The sequence below is a fragment of the Alligator mississippiensis genome, chromosome 8 (assembly GCF_030867095.1).
Source record: "Alligator mississippiensis isolate rAllMis1 chromosome 8, rAllMis1, whole genome shotgun sequence".
Classification (NCBI taxonomy): domain Eukaryota; kingdom Metazoa; phylum Chordata; order Crocodylia; family Alligatoridae; genus Alligator; species Alligator mississippiensis.
Genome location: NC_081831.1, coordinates 56,514,081 through 56,537,919, shown reverse-complemented (window position 1 = coordinate 56,537,919; position 23,839 = coordinate 56,514,081). Strand labels below are relative to the sequence as shown.

Below are 23,839 nucleotides of genomic sequence, written 5' to 3'. Positions count from 1 at the left end.
TTCCCTGCAGAGCAGCAACACCCTCTGAGACCACCTAGGTAGGCAGCTAGCAGGTGGTGCTGCCCCAGCTCACAGGTAGCACTTAGCCTGATCCAGCTATTCCCTGAGCCCAAGCTGGGGCAGCACCCATCTGCTAGCAGTCCGCCTGGGCCACCACAGAAAGAAGGACCGGGGCCCTCTGCAACTTAGGGACTGCTTACCCCCCAGCCTCTGGAGACATGGGCAGACTCCATGACTCACTGCTTCTGCTTTCAGTCTGCCTGTCCTGTGGTGGGAGGAGGAGGGGGGAGCTGTCAAAGGCTGCAATGTTACAAATAGCTACATTGCAAACTAAACTACATGCAGATGTGGTTTAGTTTGCAACATAGCAGACATCTAAATCATAAAAAATCCCTGGACATGTACAGCTGACACAATTGTGTACAATGACACAATTACATCGCAAAACCAGACAATTTTCATCACATATACAAGCACCCTATGGTTCTACGTCTGATGTGACAGAGCAATTAGAGACATCGAAAAGGTGATAGAACTTCACTTAGAGACCATGTTGTATCTACCCATAATATAAGATACAAAACCTAGCTTTCTCAAAAAGAAAGGACTGTAATTTCAGTGAGGTACAAAACTGCATAAAAATTACAGATTTTCATATCTTCTGCATTCCTGGCTACTGTAGACTTTTTAATTACTTCTTTTGAAGTCCACGAGCACCTAATAACTGTCAAAGCCTGGAGCATGTAAACATAAGGAAAATATTACTTAGTCTGTGCCTCTTTCCCTCTGTGTTCAAGAAAGTCTTTAGCACTAACACCTTAGAAAGGAATATTAAAACTTCCTTCCCTTATTTAATCTCAATTTGTGGTATTTGTATACAGCTTGTGGCATACAACTTGTTTGTGTCTGTTATATTATGTTAGTCTGATTCAGCAAAGCAGTTACCTGTGTCCTGCTAAATGCCTTGCTGAATCTGAGATGTTAAATAAATCCAAGAAAATCACTTATCAGGGATTCAATTCATTATTGAGAAAAAATTATTCTAGAAGAAAATTGCAGTCTATATTTTAGTCAGCCTCAAATTATAAAATGATTATCACAAAATAATGTCATAAACTTAATTGTGTTGTATCTTAGAACTTTGGACTTACAAGAACAAGAGCTCCTGCTACTTGGCTACCTGATACCAGTGCAATCTAAATCTTAATATGTTCTTTCAGTTACAATCGATAAATCTGATGCTGCCTGTGAACAAAGCTAAACCATTTTCTGTATGTTGTTAAACAAGAGTATGTCAGTTAGAGAGTTCACAGACCCAGGAAGGACAGAACCATACCATAATTTCCTGCTTTTGCCTGACCTAAAATTTATTGATGAAACAAGCATTTAGATAAAACAGAAAAAAAAAAAATAGTCTCATCTGCCCAACATGGGCAATGATCCCAAGAGACTTTTCTCTTCTTTTTTCTCAGGTCACCCCCTGGGACTTCCCCAGGAGCCTACCTACTCCTCTTGTCTTGCTTACTCAATTGCAAGTCATCCGTGTCCATATAAGAGTCAAGCTTGCAGATATTTCAGAAAGACACCGCAGCTAAAACTTTATTGGATGTTTTGTTTTGCTATTTTGTTTGTTTTTCTTGGTTATATTGATGCTTTCCAACATTTTGATGCAGCTATATTTATTTAAATAACAAAATGGAGACACCAGCTTTAGCATCCCTTGCCCAGAACCTTCCCATTCAGTTGTATGTATTCTTATCCAGGATTGAGACTGAACTGTTTGAAACCCTGATCTCACATTTGCAAGAGCAACCCAATTTCAAGTTAAATTGTGTGTAGGTGAATGGGAGGTGAGCCATAAGGTCAGTTACAGCTCAGTGGAGATTACAACTAGTGTGAAGGGGGTTTTAAAATACCTACCCATGGTGTAAGTATGCACACATGGCTGGAAAAGGAATCGCAGCACCTTTATAAACGCAATTTCACTGTTGTTTTTAGAGAAGATTTTTCTTGATCATAGCCCTCCCTTTTTTTTTACCTATTGGTTTCTGGTCCCTACAGCCACCAAGTTACCTGTTATCTCTTGCCTTTCAGTCTCCTGCAGACCAGTGTAAGAAGATTCATGCAGGGGATGAGGTGATCCAGGTCAACCATCAAACTGTGGTAAGTACTTTGCAGATGCTGCAGTTTGTGCTAAATATTCCTTTAAGCAGTTAGTTTTATCTGCTGTAAAATGTGGAAGCGTTTGCTTGCCCTTTAATGAATAAAATGTGTTCAGGGAGTCTGACAGCAATTGTTTGATTGATTAACAGACCCCTAAGGATGAATAAAAAATTCAATTTTTTGAGATGTGAGATTTTATTTGGAAGATCCATTCTCCCAACTGTATTTTTTACATTTTGGTTTTTGTTATAAATTACTTGTTTATTTTAATACAATTACTTCATAAAAATATGTATTTTAAATTCCTTATCTGGAATTTATATCCAAAGTGCAGAAATGCTTTGCAATGATGTGCTAAATACAATTCCAGTTTAGTCCGACAAAATGCTATTTAAAACAAAGTTAATGTGCTATCATTTGAAATCTCTAAACTAAAGTCCAAGGTACTTGTGGCAGGGCATTGTTGGTGCCTGCCACTTTAGGTCAGGGAAATGGCAGGTGCCTGCGTGATGAGGGAGGCCATTTAATGCTCAGTTCTCTGTGCTGAGAGGAGGCAGCTAAGACTGACCAGCAGGGGAAGAACATCTCCCTGCTGAGCTCTTTGGGCCAGGAACAACTTGGACATATGAGCTGGGGCTATGGGGATGGAGGAGGCCCCAGGTCCTGGGCATGACCTAAAACTGCACCCTGCCAGGCCTGGCGGGACTGCCAGATTCACAGCAGCCCCAGGAAATGCCAGGACCATGAACCTCCCTGGTGAAAGGAGGGTAGGGGGCCCCTGATAACCTCCAGCCCCTGCACAGTCCTGGCTGGTGAAAGCCCAGACCTGGGAGATCTTTAAGAGGTCTGAGGCTCACTTTATGCAGTGGAGTTGTGAGGGAGAGAAGGCAAGCTGCTCACACCTGATTGGATGGAGCCTCACATTGGTCCATGCTGGGGCCAGGACCCAAGGGGGGCCACTGCAAGGGATGCCCAGAGCAAGAGGCTTGGGATTCCAACTGGCCTGAGGGTGAGGCCAGGTCCTAAGGGGGAGCCAAAGGTCCCAGAGAGGGGACCACAGCTTGAGGGGGAGAAGTATTACAGGTGAGCTTAGCTGCCTGGGATGCCATCTGCGAGGCATGGGTCCCAGTATAGGGAAAGGTTTGGAGCTGGGGATATCATCCCTACTCATTGGGTCTTAATTGGGCAGCCTCCCACCTGAGTAGCATCATAATCATTTATCATCAAGACGTGGCAGGAGAGAGAGGCAAGCAGTTAGCCCAAAAACAGGTGGGTGGGCCAACATCTAACCAGCCCCGGGAAGACCCCCTGTTACAGCACTCTTATGCACATGCTTATTTGTAAGCTGATGAACAGTTACATTGAAGCGAACAAAACAACTCATCTGCTTGATATTATGCAAATGCATGCGTGTGTGCAGGATTGGCATCTAAGAAACGACAGGACACAATGTACATGCATATAAACATGATCATCCTTGTTTTTCCTCAGTTTTATAGCTGTATAATGATTATACAAGTTATATAATGATATAACCCCATATATGGCAATGGCTTAACAGTTTTTCATTTTTATATATAAATACAGAAATAATTTATCATAATATTCAGCATGTGCTGAGTTCTGCCCCAATTTGCACAAACAGCTCCACTGACCAATATTTAATGGTTTTCAAGTTCTTGATCTCTGAAACTGAATGTTGTATTAATATTTAATGAATTTTAAATTGTAAGTGTCTATTGAAGAACCTTTCCCCTGAATATTAAATAGGTAAATGTAGGTGTTTGCTATATTTAGAAAAAATAATATACATAATTCCTTCATTTTTTCTACAAGGGTATCCAATGATGATTGAGCTCCCATGGTCACCAAAGTATGGGTGTAATCTAAGGATGCCTAGTTAAACTCACTACATCTCCTTTATCTTAGTTGTGCTGTGGAATCTAACATGAGTCTCTGCACCTCTCTGTGTCCTGTCAATGTCCTGTCCACATCACAATGTCATGTATTATTATTATTGGAAGATCTGGAAATGGCTTACCCCCAGGTCATGTTTTGCTTGGGCTCTCAATTGCCATACATATACATAATATATAATGTAATAAGCGAGGTTAGAATTGCCTTTGAAAATTTAATTTTTGGAGTTTCTAATTATTCTTTTTGTTCATGTGTGACATTTAACTGAATAAACCAAATGTTACAGTAATCCATTTTATATCTTTTATTGAATTCTACACACAGATTGCTAATTACAACAACTCATTGCAGTAATGGAAAGCAATCTATAGAATTATCAAAGCCTATTGTCAATTAAATTTGAAGAGCTCAAGTTCTGTTCTACCAATTAAATCACTAGCCACAATAATGACATTGTCAAATTGTAAATTACAGTAGTCTTAACTGTTCTCCAGATATGGTATTTTCCTTTCTAATTGGTTGTCCTTATGTCATTAGACAGATCTCTTTGAACTTAAAGGATGATGATTTTTCTGTGTGCTTTCCTGACATAATAAATCTTTGGTTCCAGTTTAATTTCAATTTAAGTCACCAAAAAGTTGATAGTATCCAGTTTCAGTTCCTGGTTCTGGGCCAAGAGACCTTCCCATGCTGATTGTTACTATAAATTGCCATACCAAAGTCTCCTGTCCTCAGAACTCTACTATCAAGTCTCTTTTGATATATTGACAAGTCAACATCATTCAGATGCCCAGATCTGAATTTCCAGGAGCTTGCAAATAGTTCCCTGTTCCTACAGTGAAGATGCTAAAAAAAGCTAAATTTGGGCTGCTGCTCTGTTGTTTACCATACCATAAAAGTTTTCATTTTTTGCCTTTTTCTACCACTTTTTTCATTCTTGTGATAACTTATTCATTTTTATTAAACATATATCTATTTGGAACAAAGTCCCACTAAAGATTCTTCATTCAAGATTCTGCTCTCTATGAGAAAATGCAATACATGCAGCCACATACTTCTGACTGCACCCAGTCTTCCCTCCTTTATTGTCTCATATTTAAAAATACAAAAATATATCCACTTTTATTCTGACTTTGGAGAGCATGATCTCTATCAGAGCTGATAATACTGGAATGTCAGTTTAGTAGTGTATATCATAAGTAATCAACTTATTGTACAGTTAGTACAGTGGCACTCTGTTTTCTAATTATTTAATAAATGTAATAGTTAATCAGTTCATTCTTTCAACAGAAACTAATAAGTAAAAGAACTAATAACCAAAAGAAAAATTTTCAATAATGTGCAGAGTGAAATCTCTCTACCATTTATTTAATACATAAATATTGACCTCTAAAGTCGTCTTCTGTGTTTCATTGATGTCAAATTTTGCCTGATTGGTAGTTTCAAGTTCTTCTCTAAACAACAATTGCTTTTCCTGAAAATGCGGAAACTTAACCTCAGCATTTTTTTTTCTTCTAAAATTTTACATGGATCCTAACACCAATGCTTTTCCACCACTGGTAGCAACAATCATTAATAATTATTCATAATTTATAGCAGCTATTCATAATTCTAACAGAGACAAGGAGCTGGTGAGTACAGGCACTTTAACTACCAAGGGCCAGTGTTGCTCTAAATTTCAACTGTGGATGAGAAGAGACTGATGACCAGTGAAACCATTCCAGTCACAACTTGAAAGCTTTATTAGGAGATGCAATAGCAAAGATTTATTTGTATCACTAAAGGCAATGCTTATGTAGTCTTGGATTCAGGGGGGAAAAAAACAGTTGCATTGGCCAAGCTTCTCTGTTCCCCTGGGGACTTTGGGGTCCAGCCCCCATTGAGCTTTAGCAAAGCCCACTTTTTTTTTTAACCTATCCCCAATATTTATAGTTGCTTGGTTTTAATAGTCTAATAAATGATCTCTGAGTGGTTTATTTAAATTTCTTTTTTTTCTGAAACGTTGAAACTTTTAGAACTGGTTTGAACCAGATCTCTTATGGACTTGTAAGGTGTCAATTAGTTGGGATTTACATCTTTGGAAAAGTAAAAGCGAGGGTTTCTTATCTCCTTTTTTTCTGCACTGTGGAATGCTGTTTAACACTAGCTTTTTACTTGTTTACCCTAGCTTATGGTCTTCTCTAACAAGGCTGCTTTTTTACAAATAATCTAAGCATGTAAAAATGATCTATTATAGTACAATAACATTTAACACATTTGGTTACATCAATTACTACTTTTAATGTTTTAAGATAAAGCCATAATATAATGTAATGTCTCTTTTTACACTGTCTTCTTTCAGGCCTTGTGCTTTGTTTAATTACGATTTGTTAAACATGTTGATGTATGTTTTGGGTTTGCTTTTTTTACTTTGCTGACCAAGCTAGTAGGCATCTGCAAAGGTTCACATTGTGATAGCTCAGACACAGGCTTTGGGGCCTTCTGCTTAGCCACACTTTTGCAGCTTGCGATTGCTATGTTGGTTAAGCTTAGGTATGGCCTACATCAAACCGGAACCTGTAGTGTATTGGCATAGCTCTATTGTTTTCAGTGGTTTACACCAGTGGAAACCCTGTCTCCATTTCAATTCATTCCACCCTGAACAGCGTTAGACATTATACTCATGGAAAGTTACAAGCTGTGTACACCAGAATAAAATGGATTCTACCAAATGTAGATCTACACCATTCTTAAGCAAACCTGGGACATTTGAGCAAAACCCTACTGCAGATCTAGCCTTAACATTTTTCTTTATAATGTACAAAATTACCTGAATTGTGAAAACAACAACAGCTTAGATTTGGTTCTTCATATCTCACTATTGCTTTGGACACTAAATGGGTGCTAACTATAGATGCTTGATGTATTAATTATGAATAATATTTACTGTGAATGTAGTCCATTTTTAGTTGGTGAATTGTCATAATTTGATCCTAAGATCTGAAAAGTGTTAATTTAGCTATTCATTGAATAATTTCAAGTATTAATGTTCAGCCTGTTGGTCTTGTAACATATTTATTTAAAATGTTTTTGATTTGTGTTTAGTGATTGATCATATGATTTTTTTTTTACTTTGATTGAATAATGGGTTTTTAGACAAATATTCATTTTTAGTAAATTTTGTCATGTTTTGATCACAAGAATTTTCCTGAGTTAACTCAGGAATTCATTAGATTAATAGGGAAATTAATAAGGAATGAATAGGGAATTATCTATCTAGAACAATCCATTTTCTATTTAAGATAAATAGAATGAAATTGGTCTACTAGAGTAAATGTTTGACAGTGTTTTCTGCTGATGGGTAACTAGTTCAAAAGGAAATGCAAGCTTGCCCAAAATAAACTTCAAGGGTGAGGAGATTATTTGGACTTGCGTATGTGTCAGTACAATCCTGAGCAATAAATCCAAATCTGTCTTGGGATTTTCTTTGAATGATTTAGAACACAGAAGCTTATGCAAAAAATCTGAATCTGTGGCTTTGGTTGATCTTCTCTTTAGTTTAAAGAAGCATCAATCTTGGCCCTTTTCAGCTTGTATGCTATTTCTTCTGATGGTTCTGTTTTGGGAGGAGGGCTGTTTCCAGGATCCTACACTAAAGTTCTATTTCCTTTTTTATTTGCAGCATGGGGATAACTATTGCTACCCCTCACATAATATAAAAATATGAAGTAGTAGAAAACCACCATACTGATTAGTGTTTCTCTTTGTGACCTTGCTATACAAGGTTATGCATCACTTCCTGAAATCCCTATCCTAAAAAAGAAATACTGAAAAAACAACATGGCAGTCTCATGATATAATACATCTGATTAGAGAGAAAATGCCTGTCCAACTAAAGAGGAAGTATGGTAGAAAACCAAGAATGTCATGTAAGCTGGAGTGACATGAAATGATGAGAGAATAGGGAGGAAAACAAATGATGGAATGCCAGACAAAGAGTTGAGGAGTGAATGGGAGAGCAGTCTTAGGAGAAAGGAAAGCTGATGAGAGCAAGCAAATAAAAGAAAATATATTTTAAAAGAGATCCCCTGTTTGGTGCTACATGTAACATGACCTGAATCTTCACTGACATGTGTCCACATGTGTTATAATAGATAGAAAATGTTTCTTTTAGATGAACAAATGTAGACGGTAATAAAATAGTTATATATAGTAAAGAATACTTTCTCTTATGGTGAAAAAGAGCCCATGCTCTGATAGATATAGATATAATTACTCTACTACAAACATAATTTTTCTGGCCTTAAAACGTCTGGGTGTGAAGTGCTATAAACACAAGCTTTCTCACTTTTTTTCAAAATCATTTTTCTTTTTTTACTCTTCCAACATGAAAGTCACCTGGGTAGGGACCAAATCTGTGTTTGTTTTGGAGGAAAGAAAAAAAGGAAAGTGTTGAAAGGACCAGAGGTTAGACCAGAAACATGTTTAAAAAATAGAACACAGGAAAAACATGTATTAAAGAAACTGAAGTAAAATTATTCAGACAAGAGGACACTGGGGAAGAGAGATAAAATAAGTAACTTAAGAGAAAAGAGAAGGAATCAAAAGAGTAAAAAAATCTATAAATAAGTGATGAGAAGAATTAAGCTACTGTTGGCAAGAACCAGCTATTTTAAAGATTTATAGAAAATATTCACACATTTAAAAAAAAAAAAAAAAGAAGAGAGAGAGGAGACAGGAAAAATGCATAAAATAGCTAGGTTTTTGTGCTTTTTTGGAACTGTAAAAGGAGCTGTTTTGCTTTTAAATGATATCTGAATCAAAAGTGGAGTCCAATAGCCAACACTACCCTTAAAATAATTTTCCTTTTCCCTGCCATCCTTTGGACCCATACTCCTTTCTTCAGTTTGTAGGCCATCAGGGGTGCATCCCAAAGAATGTGCACTTGCAGGGGCATGCATTTCTTGCAGGACAAATAGGAGTGGCACATTTCTGTGTCACTGCTATTTGTCCTCAGACACACCCTGCTTGTGCATTCTGGTGCACGGCAAAGTAGCCTAGGCGAGGTAGGGGAGGCTGGGGGCAGCACCTGTGATTTCCTGGTGTAAAAAAACCAAAACCCCACCACACTAAAAAATACAGTGTGACAAATGGGTGCTTGTGTGCTGCATGCAGTTTACAGCACTTCAAAAAGGTTTGAGGTGCCACAAACCACATGTGCATGCTCATCAGGACACACCCATCTGTCTTTTTTTCTTCACTGTTACTTTAGAGGGTAACACAGCATCATCATCATATGTATAACACTTCTGAGGAGGGCAGAGTATGGATGAAGACATTAGGCATCTTCCCATAATATATCAGTTATGCATTGGTGCCATAAAAAGAAAAAGATGGTGTAAAGGTAAAAGTCTTCTGAGAAGAATCGGTTCCACCTAATTTCTGCCATTTTGATTCAGGTTTTCTCCACATTCAGACCCAGTTTGCTTTAAGACTAAAGATACTGATCTACTTTGAAAACTCAAGTGTTTGGATATATTCCAGTACAGAATACAATTTTGCAAACCCTCCTAATGTCTAAAATAATTGTGGAATTTTTTTGCAAGCTTTCTGGTATTTCTGAAGGACACTGTATAAACTACTCCCATCATGCTGGTTGTCTTATCTTCAATCACTGTATTGGGGAAAAGAGAGGGATATTTTTATCATTGAAATCATTTTTATTATGCATAGTGTTGGCTGTAAACTTATCTCCAAGCTCATAATGCATTCATAATAATCTTTACTGCTTCCCTAAAACAAATGTTTAGCTGTACGTAATAGTAGAGTATGGATTCTACTTACCTACCAAATAAATTATATTGAATGTCCAGTTTGAGGATGTGTCATTATTTGAAATCTTTTGCTATTTTAATTAGCACTTCCTTTATTCCAGATATTTTAAAATCAACATAAAAATACACAGTTTAAACCAAGATAAAATGTAGCTTTCCCTATACATTGGTATTTGAAATATTACAGAATACTACCCCTGCTTGATTACTTTATCACCACATTTTGATGACACTTGAATCAGCCCTTACATACCTATACTTGGTTGGCATTTTACCCATCAAAACACCTCAGGGATATGTCTACCACAGATGGCTGAAAACTAAAATAAACGTGCTTTTTTTTCATACTATCCTTCTGTTGCAGTTACTGTTCAGCTTATGAGAGATTTTCAGAGCTACTGTGCATCTGTATTTTTATCTTCCTCCCAGGTTCTCAAAAAAAAAAAGTTCTAGCCTCTTTAGCATAAAAATATTTCCTATTTATTCTGATGGAATCTTTGTTTTAGCTTCAGTTATCTGTTTATCCTGTTGTTACCAAAGAGGAGTGTTATATTTCACTGTATACATAATCAGTTTACCTGTATATTTCCTGAACATTGATATAAGTGGTAATAGCATGATGCTTTTTTCTAGAGGAAAGACATATGGAGGAAATTTAAGACTATGAGTGAGAATGGTTACTCATTGAGTAAAGTTACTATATTATGAGAGTTGAATTGTATTCTAATGACAGAATCCTGTCTTTGTTTTATCTACTTTCCCTTTCATGATGTGGACTCCTCTCCTCTCCCACAGTTGAGAAGGCAGGGAGAAATGACCGGAATGGGAACTCCCAGACCCTTGGCTCATAAAGTGATTTTGTAAAAGGTCCAACGAGAACTACAATGACCTCTTTCATATTTCCTCTAATGATCAGATTCTTGTCCAGTTAAAGTTTTCTACTCAATCCCTTTTCAGTTTCACAGAAATTTGGACACAGAATACTCTATAGAGCATTCTCTCTGGACAGACAACACCCTCCCTGTGATTCCCTTGTTTTCTTTTGGACCCTAGTTCTAACTTGCCTTCAACCCATTGAGCTCTCTTAGACATGGACTCTGTTTATGTTTGAAGCAGTTCTGTATCAAATACTAATTCTATTAATGCTAACTTTCTCTAGAGATGATGTTTTTGTTTATGTCTGTGTCTCTGTGTATGTCTGTTTTTGCAGACACTTAAGTTCAACATTTATTATTAAATTTAATTATTAAGTATTTCAACCTGAATTTTAAATAAACAGGGACATCATTTTTCCAATTTAAAATTGGGGGGAATATCAAAACCAAAACTCAAGCTGTCTGTTATCCTTTAAGGCTAGGGACAGACATTACATATAAACCAGTTTAAGTGATCAGAAACTGTTTTAAACCTATAACAGAACATAAGTTCAGTGCACATAAACCAGTTTCAAAATGGCTGAAACCAGTTTGATATAAACCTGGTTGAATGTAGTATCAGACTAAACTGATTGAGTTCAAACTGGTTTATACAATTTCTGTCCCAGACCCCTTCCTTGTTTAAGTTAAACCAGAGTCCCCCAGCATCCTGGCTTGCTATCTGAGGTGGGCTCTCTGCTGCAGCAGAGCAGGGCTGGTCCTGCCCTCTGCTCCCTAGCCAGAGCAGGGACAGGCAGGGTGGGGGCCTGGCCTGATGCTGACCCCAGAAGGGAGCAGGGAAGAGGTTCATTCCCCCCTCTTCCCCAGGGTACTGCAGTGGGGTCTGTTCACCCTGACCACTGCTGCTTCTCGCTCCCTGCAGGGAGTGATTAGCTGGATAAACCCCCTTCTGCCCCCTCTGCCAGATGCAGGAATAGTCCCAATCCCTGCCCCCTCATCTAAGGGCTGTGCCGGCTGCTGTCTAGCCCCACTCCTGACTCTAGAGCAGTGACGGAGTGCAACACTGATAGGGGCTGCAGCCCCTGTCATGGTGTCCTGGAGCGTGAACCTCTTCCCAGCAGGGGGGCGGGCAATGCTGTAGGTAAGCAGCTGCAACAGCAGTGGCACTAGGGAGGTTTGGGGTGCTATGGCCCCCACTGAGCCCCAGTGGCGCTGCCCACCCCATGCAGTCCACAGCAGATCTGAACCCTGTTCATGCCCTCCTGGTGAGAAGAGGCTCATTCCCCAGACACCAGAACAGGGGCTTCTGCCCCATCAGTGCCCTGCCTCCTTGCCACTCCAGCAGCAGGTTGGGGGCAGGGAGGGGGGTTATTCCCCCCTCCCTCCAGTGTCTGGTGGATGGGGCAGGAGGGGGCTTATCCTGCCACTCAGACCCATGCAGGGAATGAGCAGTGGTGGGGGTCAGATCTGGCAGACCCCTGCTGCAGTCCCCTGGTGGCAGTGGGGGTAGATGGGGCAATAACCCCTCTCCCTGCCCCCTCCACCTTGGGGGCCATGCCAGCTGGCATCTGGCCATGACTCTGGCCCCCCACTGCAGCAGTGAGAGGGGAGCACCCAGTGGACCCTGGTCCGCTTCTATGCCAGTGAGACAGGGAGGGGAGAATTAAACCTCCTCCCTGGCCAGTTCACTCCAAGCTACTTCTGGGGCTGGCTACACCCCCCTCAATACATCTTCCCTGCAGCTGAGGTCTCCTCTAGCACCACCCCCCACCCCCCCTCCAGCTCCTGGCCTGAGCCACTGCAGTCATCATGTGCCTGCATTTCATGAATGTCTGTTCACTTGCAGATTGGTTCCTGCAAAGATTGAATGAATTCAGGCTCCAGATTCTTGAATGCCTGTCCCTAGTCTAAATGTATTTCTCCCCATGTTTCAAATCATGCTATGTGACTCTGACAGGGGATATTGTACCCAGAGATAGAAGGAGGGATACAGGGTATTGTCTTTCCCCCAGTGGATAAGGAAAGGAGGCATATTTGATTACAAATTAAGGAATCACTAGTGCTGTGAGAATTCATGCTGGTCATTTCTGGCTTTCAATGAAGAGAGTGCTTTGCTTGCTTGTTCACTCCTCTCTTAATTGAGGAATGACTATATGATGAGTTCTGGACATGCTCACCATAAGCTTATTAATATGTGGTAGTAACACAGGTGCAAGTATAGCATGCTATTCTCCCTTTTCAAAAGAAAACATAATTCATAAAAGATATTTTTAGTGTAAGCAGAAATCTGTTACTCAAAATCAATGGAAGGTGAGCTCTCTATATAAATAATGATAAATCAATTACCAATGCTGTACTTAATATTCATAGGTGATGGCATGGATTGGCTAGCCCCTGGTGAGGAAGGAGTTAAAGAGAGTTGCTGGATTGGATTGGCTCTGCCCCAATATGCTTGCAGCCAGTGCCGTCCCTGCAGAAGTCATAAGAAAGAGGGAAGTCAGGATCAGAGAAGAGCAGACTCTCAGTGCTGACTCACACTGGCTCCTGGTCAGACATCCTCCACGACCAAGCCATGCAGATTCCCAGGTCAGTGCAGGTGCCTGGGTAGATTGTAGCCCAGGGACTGGGGAGCTGCCCCAGTGCCCTGTTACATTGTGGTGGAGAATGTAAGCACTTTAGCAATCCTAACCCTTGCCAGAAAGGGGATTTAGACAGGGCAGTGGAGAAGAAGATCACAGGTGGTGCCCACCTTCCTTCTCCCCACCCCATTGGTCCACTACTGAAATGGATGACTGTCCAACAGCAGCAACTAATTAAGGGCTTAGCAGTTCAGAACCACCACCACTACCAGCAGCAGATTAGCGTCTTGTCATGACCACCTGCATCAGTGGTGTCTCCCGATCCAACTGCCACAAGCCAGAACATTCCCATCCATCTGACCAAGATGGGACCAACCAATAAGTATTTAGGAGTATTTAAAGACATTTGAGAGGGTGGCAGTGGCCAGACTGCTAGAGCAGTAGGCAATGATCCTGGTTCCATATGTGTCAGGGAAAGTCCAGCTGGCCTATCAGGGTCTCAATGCCAAGATGGCTTATGATTATCAAAAGGTGAAAGCCACAATACTGAACCTCCTTGATGCCAAGATGGCTTATGATTACCAAAAGGGAAAAGCCACAATACTAGATGTCCTCAACATTTCAGAGGAGACCTTCAGACAGCTTTCATGAGAAGCACTATCCACCTGGAAGCCAGCTCCACTTTGTTGCTCTGTGGCTGAGGGACTGGGGTTGATGCTGGCTAAACTGGATGAGAAAACAAGGAAGCATGTGGCAGCGGTAAGTCTTCTGGAGCAGTTCATCTGAAAAATGCCCCTTGGGGGTAGGGACTGGGTATTGTGGCATCAGCCCAAAGTAGTAGCAGAACTGGTTCACCAAATGGAGCAGTACCTGGCAGCAGAATCCTTTGGAGGGCATGAGTCTAGGAGACCCAGACATCTCAGTGCCTGAGACTGGCCCAGAGGTAGGCTTCCAGATAAGGCAGGGTATGCAAAAAGTGCCAACTGGAGCCATTACCCCAGCCAAGGTGTGGGACCCTTGACCCAAGGGACTGGGGCCTTCACCAGGCTCAGATGGGGACCCCTGCACTCATCTACCCAAACTAGAAGAGATGGCCCAGACAGCCCTAAAGGGGACAGGAACAAGGAGCTAGAAAGTAGGGGACCACGGCCTATGGCCACCTTGGACATTGGGCTCAAGACTGCTGACACAATGGAATGTGACTATGCCCAAAGTTGGATGGCAGAACCATATGGTCAGAAAGGCCCACTTTAATGCAGATTTTTTTTTCATGGGAGGGTGGGAGGATTCATACAGGGAGGGAAGTACTCTGAATGAGGTCTCCAGGAGGAAGGTGTGTAACAGTGTGGACTGGTTAGCCCCTGGAAAGGAAGGGATTCAAGTGAGTCACTGGGTTGATCCCACCCCAGTATGCTTGCAGCTAATACCAGGTCTCCAGGAGTGATATGAAAGAGGAAAGTCAAGCTTAGAGAAGAGAGGACTCTCAGTGCTGACACAGCCTGGCTCCTGGTCAGATATCCTGCAAGTCCCAAGCTATGCAGATTTCCAGGTCAGTACAAGTGTCTGGGTATATTGTAGCCTGGGGAAAGGAGAGCTACCCTGGTGCCCCATTACTACATAATGCTTATGTTGATATTTAGAATAATTAGATTACCTAAGGATAATTTTGAAAAAAAACACTTCATGTATGAGTTGTCCCTCCTTATTAAACAAATTAGGAATTTGTTCAAAGTAAGCATAATTTTTAAAATGCCATGAGCATGTAGGCTGATTGCATATGTGGGGGAAAAAGTAAATAAATGGCACTTTACTTTAAACTTGGTGTGCTTCCACACCAAGCCCAGCACATGCCCAGAAGAAACATCATGTTACTTGCACTCAGCTTTCGCAATGTCTGTATAGATTGGGCACTTCAGTAAGGCTTTCTTTGCACTTTTATCTAATAGATGATTGAATGAGCTTTAGCAAAAAGTGCCAAAAAGTTCCACTGGAGGACCCAATCTATACAGACGCTGTGGAGCCAGGTCAAACTAATGCATTGCTGCTTCCAGTAAAGTGCATTTTTTTGGATTTTTTTCCATGTCTGCCAGTGTTCATAGGATTTTTTTCCATGTCTACCAGTTGCGACAGCATCAAACTATTTTATTTTAAAATAGCCCACCTTTGTGCATTGGTTTTAGTAATGGAATCTAATGTCAAGGTACTACACTTACACATATTAAAATTAATAATCTTTAGGTTTCTTTTATACATAGAAACAATTAATAATGTCAGTGTATGACCTTCAGAAGGCCTTATATTTATCATCTTAACCAAACTTCTAGTTCAATGTTAAGTAAATTACCAGTTTGGAAGCAGAAAAATGAAGAAATATTCTATTTACTAGATTTTTACTCCATTAAAAAACCCATATATAATACTCCATTACTCTCTCAGATATAGCAAACTGGCATGAATCAATATCCTCTTTATAATTACCATCTTTCCAATTAGTAGGATAGAATAATTTGTTGGTTATAGCTCATTAAATTCCGATATAATCAATACATTCAACAATGCTATCTTTAGGAATTTGTGCAGTAAGCTGCAGCTTTCATGTATACCTGATTCTCATTTGAATTTAAAACATGGTAGTTGTGAATAAGCCTCCAAAAAGAAAGACTACAAATTCCCCAAATCAGTAAGCTGCAACCTCTGGCCTACAGGGCTCTGTAGAGGTCTGGATATTTGCCATGGCAATTAATGCTGCCACTTTTCTTCCCTCCCCTACCCCCAATATTTCTGAACCCTTGGGAAGACCTGCAAGTTGGATGATGTGACCCAAGAGTTGGATCGTGCCAAAGCAAAGGGTTGCTTCATAGCAGGATCCAGGGTGCAGAGTTGGACTGATGCATGGGGTTTCTCTGTGGACCAACCCCCTATACCAAACACATGCTGGATCCAGCCCAGGGACCTGCCCCATGCCACTCATTTTAGTGGTGCACCGATATATCAGTTGCATATCAGGTCAGCACCGATAAAAGGAAAATTAACATTATTGACTATCGACTTTTTTGGCCAGTGTAGCCAATAATGTTCACCAATAAATATAATATGCCTTCTAGTCAAGGCCTCCTGGCTGCCGCATGTGTGCACACAGCCATATGCATGCACATGGCCAGGAATACAGCCAGGCAGCATGGAGAGCAGTATCCAACAGGTAATTCTGTAGAGCAGAAGGGGTGGGGAAGGGAAGGAGTGGTGGGGGGGCAGATCAAGACCTCCATAGTAAGGGAGGGAGGGAGGGAGGGAGTGGGGCTGGGGTGGGGGGCACTGCCCAGCCAGGGTGGTGAATGTGACCCAGGGCCAGGGCGGGAAGCAGGATGGAGCCACGGGCAGCTCATCCAGGGGACTTGGAGTGTGAGGAGGGGCAGTTACATGCCACTTTGCATACCACCCAGGGGATGCATGGGGGGGCATGTGCCCCTCAAGATTTGTGTGCAGGGCAGATGCAGGTTTTTCACCATGGGCTCAGGGCTCCCCCCTCTGCTGCCTTTCCCTCAGCAGCCTCACACTGGCTGCATGTCCCCTGCCTGCCCAGCAGCAGTGGAAGTGGTGAGTTATGCCTCTCCCAGTGCTGGGTGAGCAGAGGACATGCAGCTGGTGCAGGGCTCCCAGGGCAAAGGCATTGTGGTGGAGACCCTTGTACCCACAGTGAGCAGCCTGGATCTAACCTCACTATGTTCATCTTGGCTCTTATTAAAAGCATTCCCATGCTTAAAAATGGTGGTGGTGGCACTTGAACTAAAGCTCATTCAATGAGCTTTAGTTCAAGTGCCTCTGCCACCATTTTTAAGTGCTGGGATGCTGATCTCCTGGACAAGCTGCCCGTGTCTCTGTCCTGCTGTGTCTCAGGTCCCATTCACCACCCTGACTGCACAGCACTCCTTGCCCCTGCCCCTGCTTCTGCCCCTGCCCCACTCCCTCCCTCACTATGAAAACCTCAATCTGGCCCCCCATGTCCCTTCCCTCCCCCGTGCCTCTTTCCCTCCACCAAATTACCTACAGAGAGCTGCTTTCCATATGGCTTGGCTGCATTCCTGCTATGGCTGGTTAATAATTGGCTATTGGTATTGGCCAAGAAAATCTTTATTGGTGCACGCATAAGACATTTGGTCCATGGAGCCAGGTTGGACTGTCTTACATAGTATCGCTGTATGTAAAAACAGGATTCTAGAGACAGTCCTATGCCTTGCTTAACTTAGATCTAGTTCTCCCCATGGTCTCTGTCATTAATGGGTTTTTTAACTACATTTTGCATTTAATATTTGTTGGACAAACCGAGGGTGGGAGGCAAGCGGGGAGGGGGGTCAAGCACTTTGCCAGGAAACATAAAATATTGTTTAAAATCCCCTTTTGATGGGTATGTGGGTCTATAATCCAACTTTCTTGCTCCTTGGGCAAGTGTCCTAACATCTAGGCAGTTGGGCTAAAGGTTAGGATGGCCCTCCTCCTCCTTCTCTTTTGTCAAACATCCACTAGTTGTGTTTTTTCTATGACTAAAGATTTAGGTTTTACCTGATGTTGTGTGTGTGCCTGGGCAATTCTATTCTACCCAGATCATGGTTCAGCCTACTGCGCATGATCAGGAGAATACTACCCAGAATCCAAAGTATGTGAAAGTACTAAACATTGCAGTTACATGACTGTGTAAGTGCCACTTAAGCAAGTAGTTGAGATAACTTATTCCAGTGGATGGAGTGGGTTCTGAACCCTATATGGCATTCAGAAGGTGTATAGTATACTTAGCTTTCTTTCCAAAAGACGACTTTCACATTCAATGGCCACTGCCTGGAAGCACTGATTTGTGACCCCAGGGCACAATTTGTATGCTTTCACTCCCTGGCTAAGGAAACATTTCAGTGTGCTTGCCTTTCTTGAGCCTTCAAGCACACCATTGTAGCATTCTGCTTCTTTGCCGGGGCCTTTTGTAAAGAGACCTGAGATTTGTCCTGCTTCCAGAGCTTCAGTGACACCCTCTGAATGGGCCCCAAGATTGACTTCTAGACACAAACATTTACTAAGGGTGAGCCTCTTGCCCAGTACCAGCCTGCTCTGGCACCACTATCAGCACCAAAACCTCCCTTGGCCTAGGGTCAGGAATTACACATAACTGGTATAAGTAATGGAAACTGGTTTAAATCTGTAACACAACAGAAGTTCAGCGTGCATAAATTGCTTTCAAAATTGCCAAAACTGGTTTAAGATAAACCTGGATGGATGTAGTATCAGACTTAACTGATTTGAGTTAAATTGGTTTACTGAACTTCTGTCCCAGAATGCGAAGGGGCTGTGGGAAATCAAAAAGAAGTGCCAGGAGTAGCAGTAGAACACTGCCCTTACTTGCTCCTGAAGCTGACAAGCCACTTCATGCCAGAGATGTGGAATTTTAAAAGCAACCTCTTGCTCTGTATTGGAGGGAAGGCAACCAGCACAGCTATTTTAAGCCCTGGAAAGGGGCAGTGTGGGGAGGATGACACTGGGTGCCAGTGCAGACACACTTCTGGTTCAGCTAGAAGATGGAAATAGGAGTCCTCCAGCCAGCAGGAGCTGAAGAGCCTGCAAGCAGATGATGGCTGGAAGGCCTCCCACTAACACTGAAAAGCCATCCTGCGAGGGGGGAAAAGACTCTTTAGGCAACACTTGGAAGGGTCTGGACCCTGAGCAATGCACCCAGGACTGGACTGATTGTGACAAGAGCCAGAAACAGCCTCATTCCAGACAGGTCAAGACTTGATGGTGAGAAGAAACTAAGTTGTTTTTTCTGTTTAATTTCCTTTATTGTTATCTGTACATATTCGAGAGGAAGTACCTTTGTGACAGTACTAAGGATTTTAACTTAAAACACTGGTGGGTGTGAGGAGCCCAAAAAGAGGACCAGTGCCAATGAGGATAAGACCCAGAGAGACTGTAAGAGACTCAAGGTTAGACCCCAAAGTAGCAGAGAGCCAAGGATTGTTTTTCTTTCTTTTTTTTCTTGTTTAGCCTTTATGAGAGAACTGGCCGGTTCTAAATGCCCTGATCAAAATTGTGTGGCTATTGAGCACAAACAGACAAGAAGTGATGAACCCAGTAAACACAGCCCTGCCTTCAGGGAATGGGCACCTGAACAGTGACCTGATGGCTCTGTTTATAATCAGGTCTGTGCATATACTTTGGTTGTCCTTTCACTTACCCAAGCACCATATTCTGCCTGTGTTTGCAGAAAGTGAAGAGAGGCACTAGAGTCGGGAATTTACACTAAAGTCTGCTGAAGTGGTAAGGGTGGGGTAAAGGGGTGGTGGAGCCCCATAAGAAGACTGGCCTATAGTTCTTAGAATTATCATTGGTTTATTTCCTCCAGCTCCCAGAAATTTATGTTGTAACATTAAGACATGACAGGAAAGAACATTCCATCTGAACAAACCAGACCACAGTGTTCCAAGATATAATTCTAACAGTGCAGGCCTGCCACATCCCAGGAAGGCAGACTTCTGGCTTCACAGAGGGTGCAAATGCATGCAGATTCCCTCCAGATTCAAGTTAACTCAGAGTCTCCCAGCATCCTAGGATGCTTTGTACCTCCCCTACAATCCCCGCCCCCCACCGCCCTTGCAGGGTGGGCAGGCTAGCCTTGGCCCAAGCTGTCTTCTCCAGCCCAACAGAGAGGCATCCTTTAGCACCGCCCAACTTCTGGCCTGAGCCACTGCAGGCATGTGGCTGCATTTATGGAATCAAAGGTAAATGTCTGTTCACTTGCTTATCAGTTCAATCTGTTCAGTTTAGACTAACCTGCAAAGATTGAATCAATTCAGCCTTGGACTTTTTGACTGTCTGTACTTAGCCTTGGTGTCTTGACACCTAATATTACTAGACATGATGAGCAAAAGTAATTTACAGGTTTCCTTGTATCTTTGTGTGGGAGAAGAAGGATGAAAAGTAGTATCCAGATCCACAAAAGAAGAATAAAAGGAATGAAGACAATATTTTCCTTCTCCTCCTTTCATGCCTGTCACCTTGATTCTGTTTTGAAAATCAAAAAACTGTAAAATACCATATAGTAGACACCAGGCACCTGAGTTTGTATATCTACTGCATCTGGTTTTAGTGATTCTCTGTCAGTCACTGAACCTGATGAGAAATGTCTTTGATTCACAGAAGAAACAATCATTATTAATTTGGGTACTTCCATTCAGCCTGGTAGTAGCAGCTCATACTCAGTGACAAGGTCTATATATATATATATATATATATATATATATATATATATATAGATGTAGATGTAGATATATATAGATACTTCAATGGCTGGCTCAACAGAGGAAGTCACCTTTAGAGAAAGCAGAGTCAGTCCAAATAGTATTTAGTTTCTTTGCTTCCTCAGGCTTAAAAATCAATTGCAAGAGTTCAGACCTGACCCCATCTCCATGTACAGAGTATATCAAAGTGTTATTGGATTCCAGATTTGTGCAGGTAAGAGTCAAATGACCTGCCATTTGATAACACATCAATAGACCAGTCCACATTCATTAATAAGGAAGAACTTCAACAGACAGGGACATAAGTTGTCTTGCACGATTGTGAAAACATTTACCAGGTTATACCTCAGATTGTTGCAGTTGTGACTCAAGAGAGCACACCACTTGAATATTCACATTATAAATCTGTTTATATGGATGTCAGAGCATATTTTCTTGTTACTTTCTTGGTGGACAAATCATAAAAATGTCAGCCTTTCAGTACATTGGTTTCTCAGGTACCTACCAAAACACTGGTCCCCGGTACCTCCAAAGAGTGTATTGAGGAGTGCATGAAGAATTGGTTAGAATATACAAGCAAGTGTCAGACCCTATACAATTAACATAAAACTGATAGCTTTACAGCTAGTATATTAGTCTTTTCTAATACTTGTGAAAAGAAAAATCTGAGCAAATCTTGATGAGCAATCTAATAGCCATAGAGTACAGACAAGGAGGTGCAAAATCAAGCCCATAATACCAGGCAGCTACGCTGTTAGAGGGGCGATGCATTTAAAGCCATATAAATATGATGATTCTATTTAACTGGGGAGACCAATCAGCTGGTAGACCATGTAAGCCAGGAGCATGCTAAATATAACCAATAGGCTGGATTCAGCCCACCAAACAATTCCACCTGGCCCACAGGGCCACTCCATAAGCTCTCAGTAAGCCCTGGCCCTGTGCTGCCTCTCTTACAAGCCAGCGCCATCATACCGGATGTGCAGCTCTCGTTGCTAAACAAACCCTTCCCCGCCCAGCCTGGCCTGACCCACCCCAGCCCTGAGCCACAGGGTGTTAGAGACAAGAAGCTGCTGCCTGGCAGAGCTTGTGCCTGGCCACCCTGAGGCTGTTTCCAGTCCTCCCTGCCTGTGAGCCTGCTAATGTAGGTAAGGGCCACACCAGATCAGGGCCAGGGATCCCACTGGGAGAAAGGAGTGAGGGTGTGAGGAGCCACATGCTATGGGGCCAGGCTGGGTGAACCCTGCATGCTGTAGGAGGGCAGGATCTGCATGCCATGGGACTGGGTGGGGCTGGCTCTACACACTGCTACTGCCTGCAGCTGGGGACTGATGTAGAAGTGCGGGGAGCTGTGCACTATTGGGCCAGGTGGAGCTAGCCCCACGCCCTGCCACCATGTGCAGCTGGGGACTTGGGTGGGAGCAGTATTGGGCCAGGTGGGGCTGACCCCACATGCTGCCACCACCTGCACCCAGGGACTGGGGTGGGAGCTCAGGGAGCTGCACACAATGGGGGCAGGCAGGGCTGGCCCTGCTTGCTGCCACAACATGCAGCTTCAGGGTTTTCCATGCTCCAGGGACTCCAAGGACCTACCCCCACAACACACACACATCTACTCACACCCTCCCAAACACCCCACCCTCCACCATACCCCCAACACACACCCACACCCTCCCATAGCCCTGACACACACCCCCACTCACTGCTCACCATACCCACACACCCTTCCACACACCCCCACCCCAACCACATGCCCCACACTCACATCCCACCACACAAAATATACAAAAATAAGACTGTATTTTGAGCTATTGTGCAATCACGTCTAGATATACTATGCAAACGCACATTAATCAGGACAAACATATTTTTAAAATAAAATTAAAATAAGTTATTGTAGTTGTTTGATTTTTTTAGTATATGATTTTTTTTCTGGTTTCAAGATGGCACCCCCAACAAAAGGAGTACTTCTGGGGTAAGGGGAGGGACTTCTGGTAGCAAAAGTCAGGGATTAAGGGTGGGACTTCTTCTCCCAAGATGGCAACCATGGGGTATGGCACTTGTCAAGGGGTGGGGCTACACTTGCAGCCCTTGACAGCTCACCAGAATTCATTAAGTGGCCCTCCAGCTGAAATAATTGACCACTCCAATTTAAGCAGTGGACCCTCCATTTCATGTAAGTGGTTTCTAAAAGAGTTAATTCTAACTGAACTCGCTCACAAATGCAGAATCCCTCAGCTGTATCTCTTCTACAAAAGAGAACACAAAGTATCTTTTCCTTTGCTTTTCCCTCCATTCTCAGTGAATCTCAAGGTCTTCAGGAAGGTAAGATGGGCTCAGGTAATCTTTATAGCTACTGTAACTGGCTCCCCAGCTTGATATTTTGAGAGCTTCTTCATCTTTTGTGTTGTCGGGATATAACACAACTGTGTCAGAAGGCCTTAATGTCACACATTTGGTGCATTTTACATCGGGACCAAATTCCCTACATCTCTGCATGAATGCTATCTGGATGTCTACCAACAAGAGCTGTTCAGTGGTGATTAACACTTACTTGCATTTTTGAGGGCTCATTCATCTCAGAAAGAAACTGAACTTCGTACTTGGATGTAAAGAGGTTTGCTTATTTGGATAGAGCAAGACCTGTTTGTAAATCTCCCAAGTTATTTGTTCCTTTGGAAGCCAGCTAAAGGGATTGCCCAAGTTTTAATTTGGAGCCTATAAAAAATGGATCACAGGCTGTAGCAGAATAACCTATAATATCAGTAAATTGGATCCTCCAGCTCATTCATGCCAGTATGATTTAGGTTGCCTTGGCAACGTGCTTGAGTAAGATTTCTAGAGATTTGTAGAGCAGCTATATGGTCCTTGGCAAATATATTTACTGACTATGATGTGCTGTGGCATCAATTAGAACAGATGTTGAAGTAAGGAGACAAATCTTTCAGTCATTATTCAGATTAATTCCCAGTTTCTACCACCTGGCAAAACAAATTATTTACTAATGGCTACGAGCCAAATCCATACTAACAGGAACAGTTACAGCACATCCTCAGATATCTGAACCTTGGTTATTTAAATGGCAACTTTGTTTTATGAATGTCATTATTTGTATGTATGGATAACCATCTTTTTAAGCCTTGTCTGTATCTCTGCTCTTAAATTTGCTACAGTAATTTGTAACTGTTGGCACTGTTAACGAAATATTTTCCCTT

The 23,839-nt window shown here is 42.1% G+C and overlaps 1 protein-coding gene across 1 annotated transcript in view; it reads left to right on the top strand.

Annotated features, from left to right (window-relative positions):
- Positions 1 to 23,839, top strand: part of LOC109283280 (connector enhancer of kinase suppressor of ras 2) — a 280,861-nt gene that overhangs the window by 218,458 nt on the left and 38,564 nt on the right. Inside the window, exon 7 of the mRNA XM_059733119.1 lies at positions 2,095 to 2,163. Coding sequence (XP_059589102.1) covers positions 2,095 to 2,163 — 69 coding nt within the window. The remainder of the gene's footprint in view (positions 1 to 2,094; positions 2,164 to 23,839) is intronic.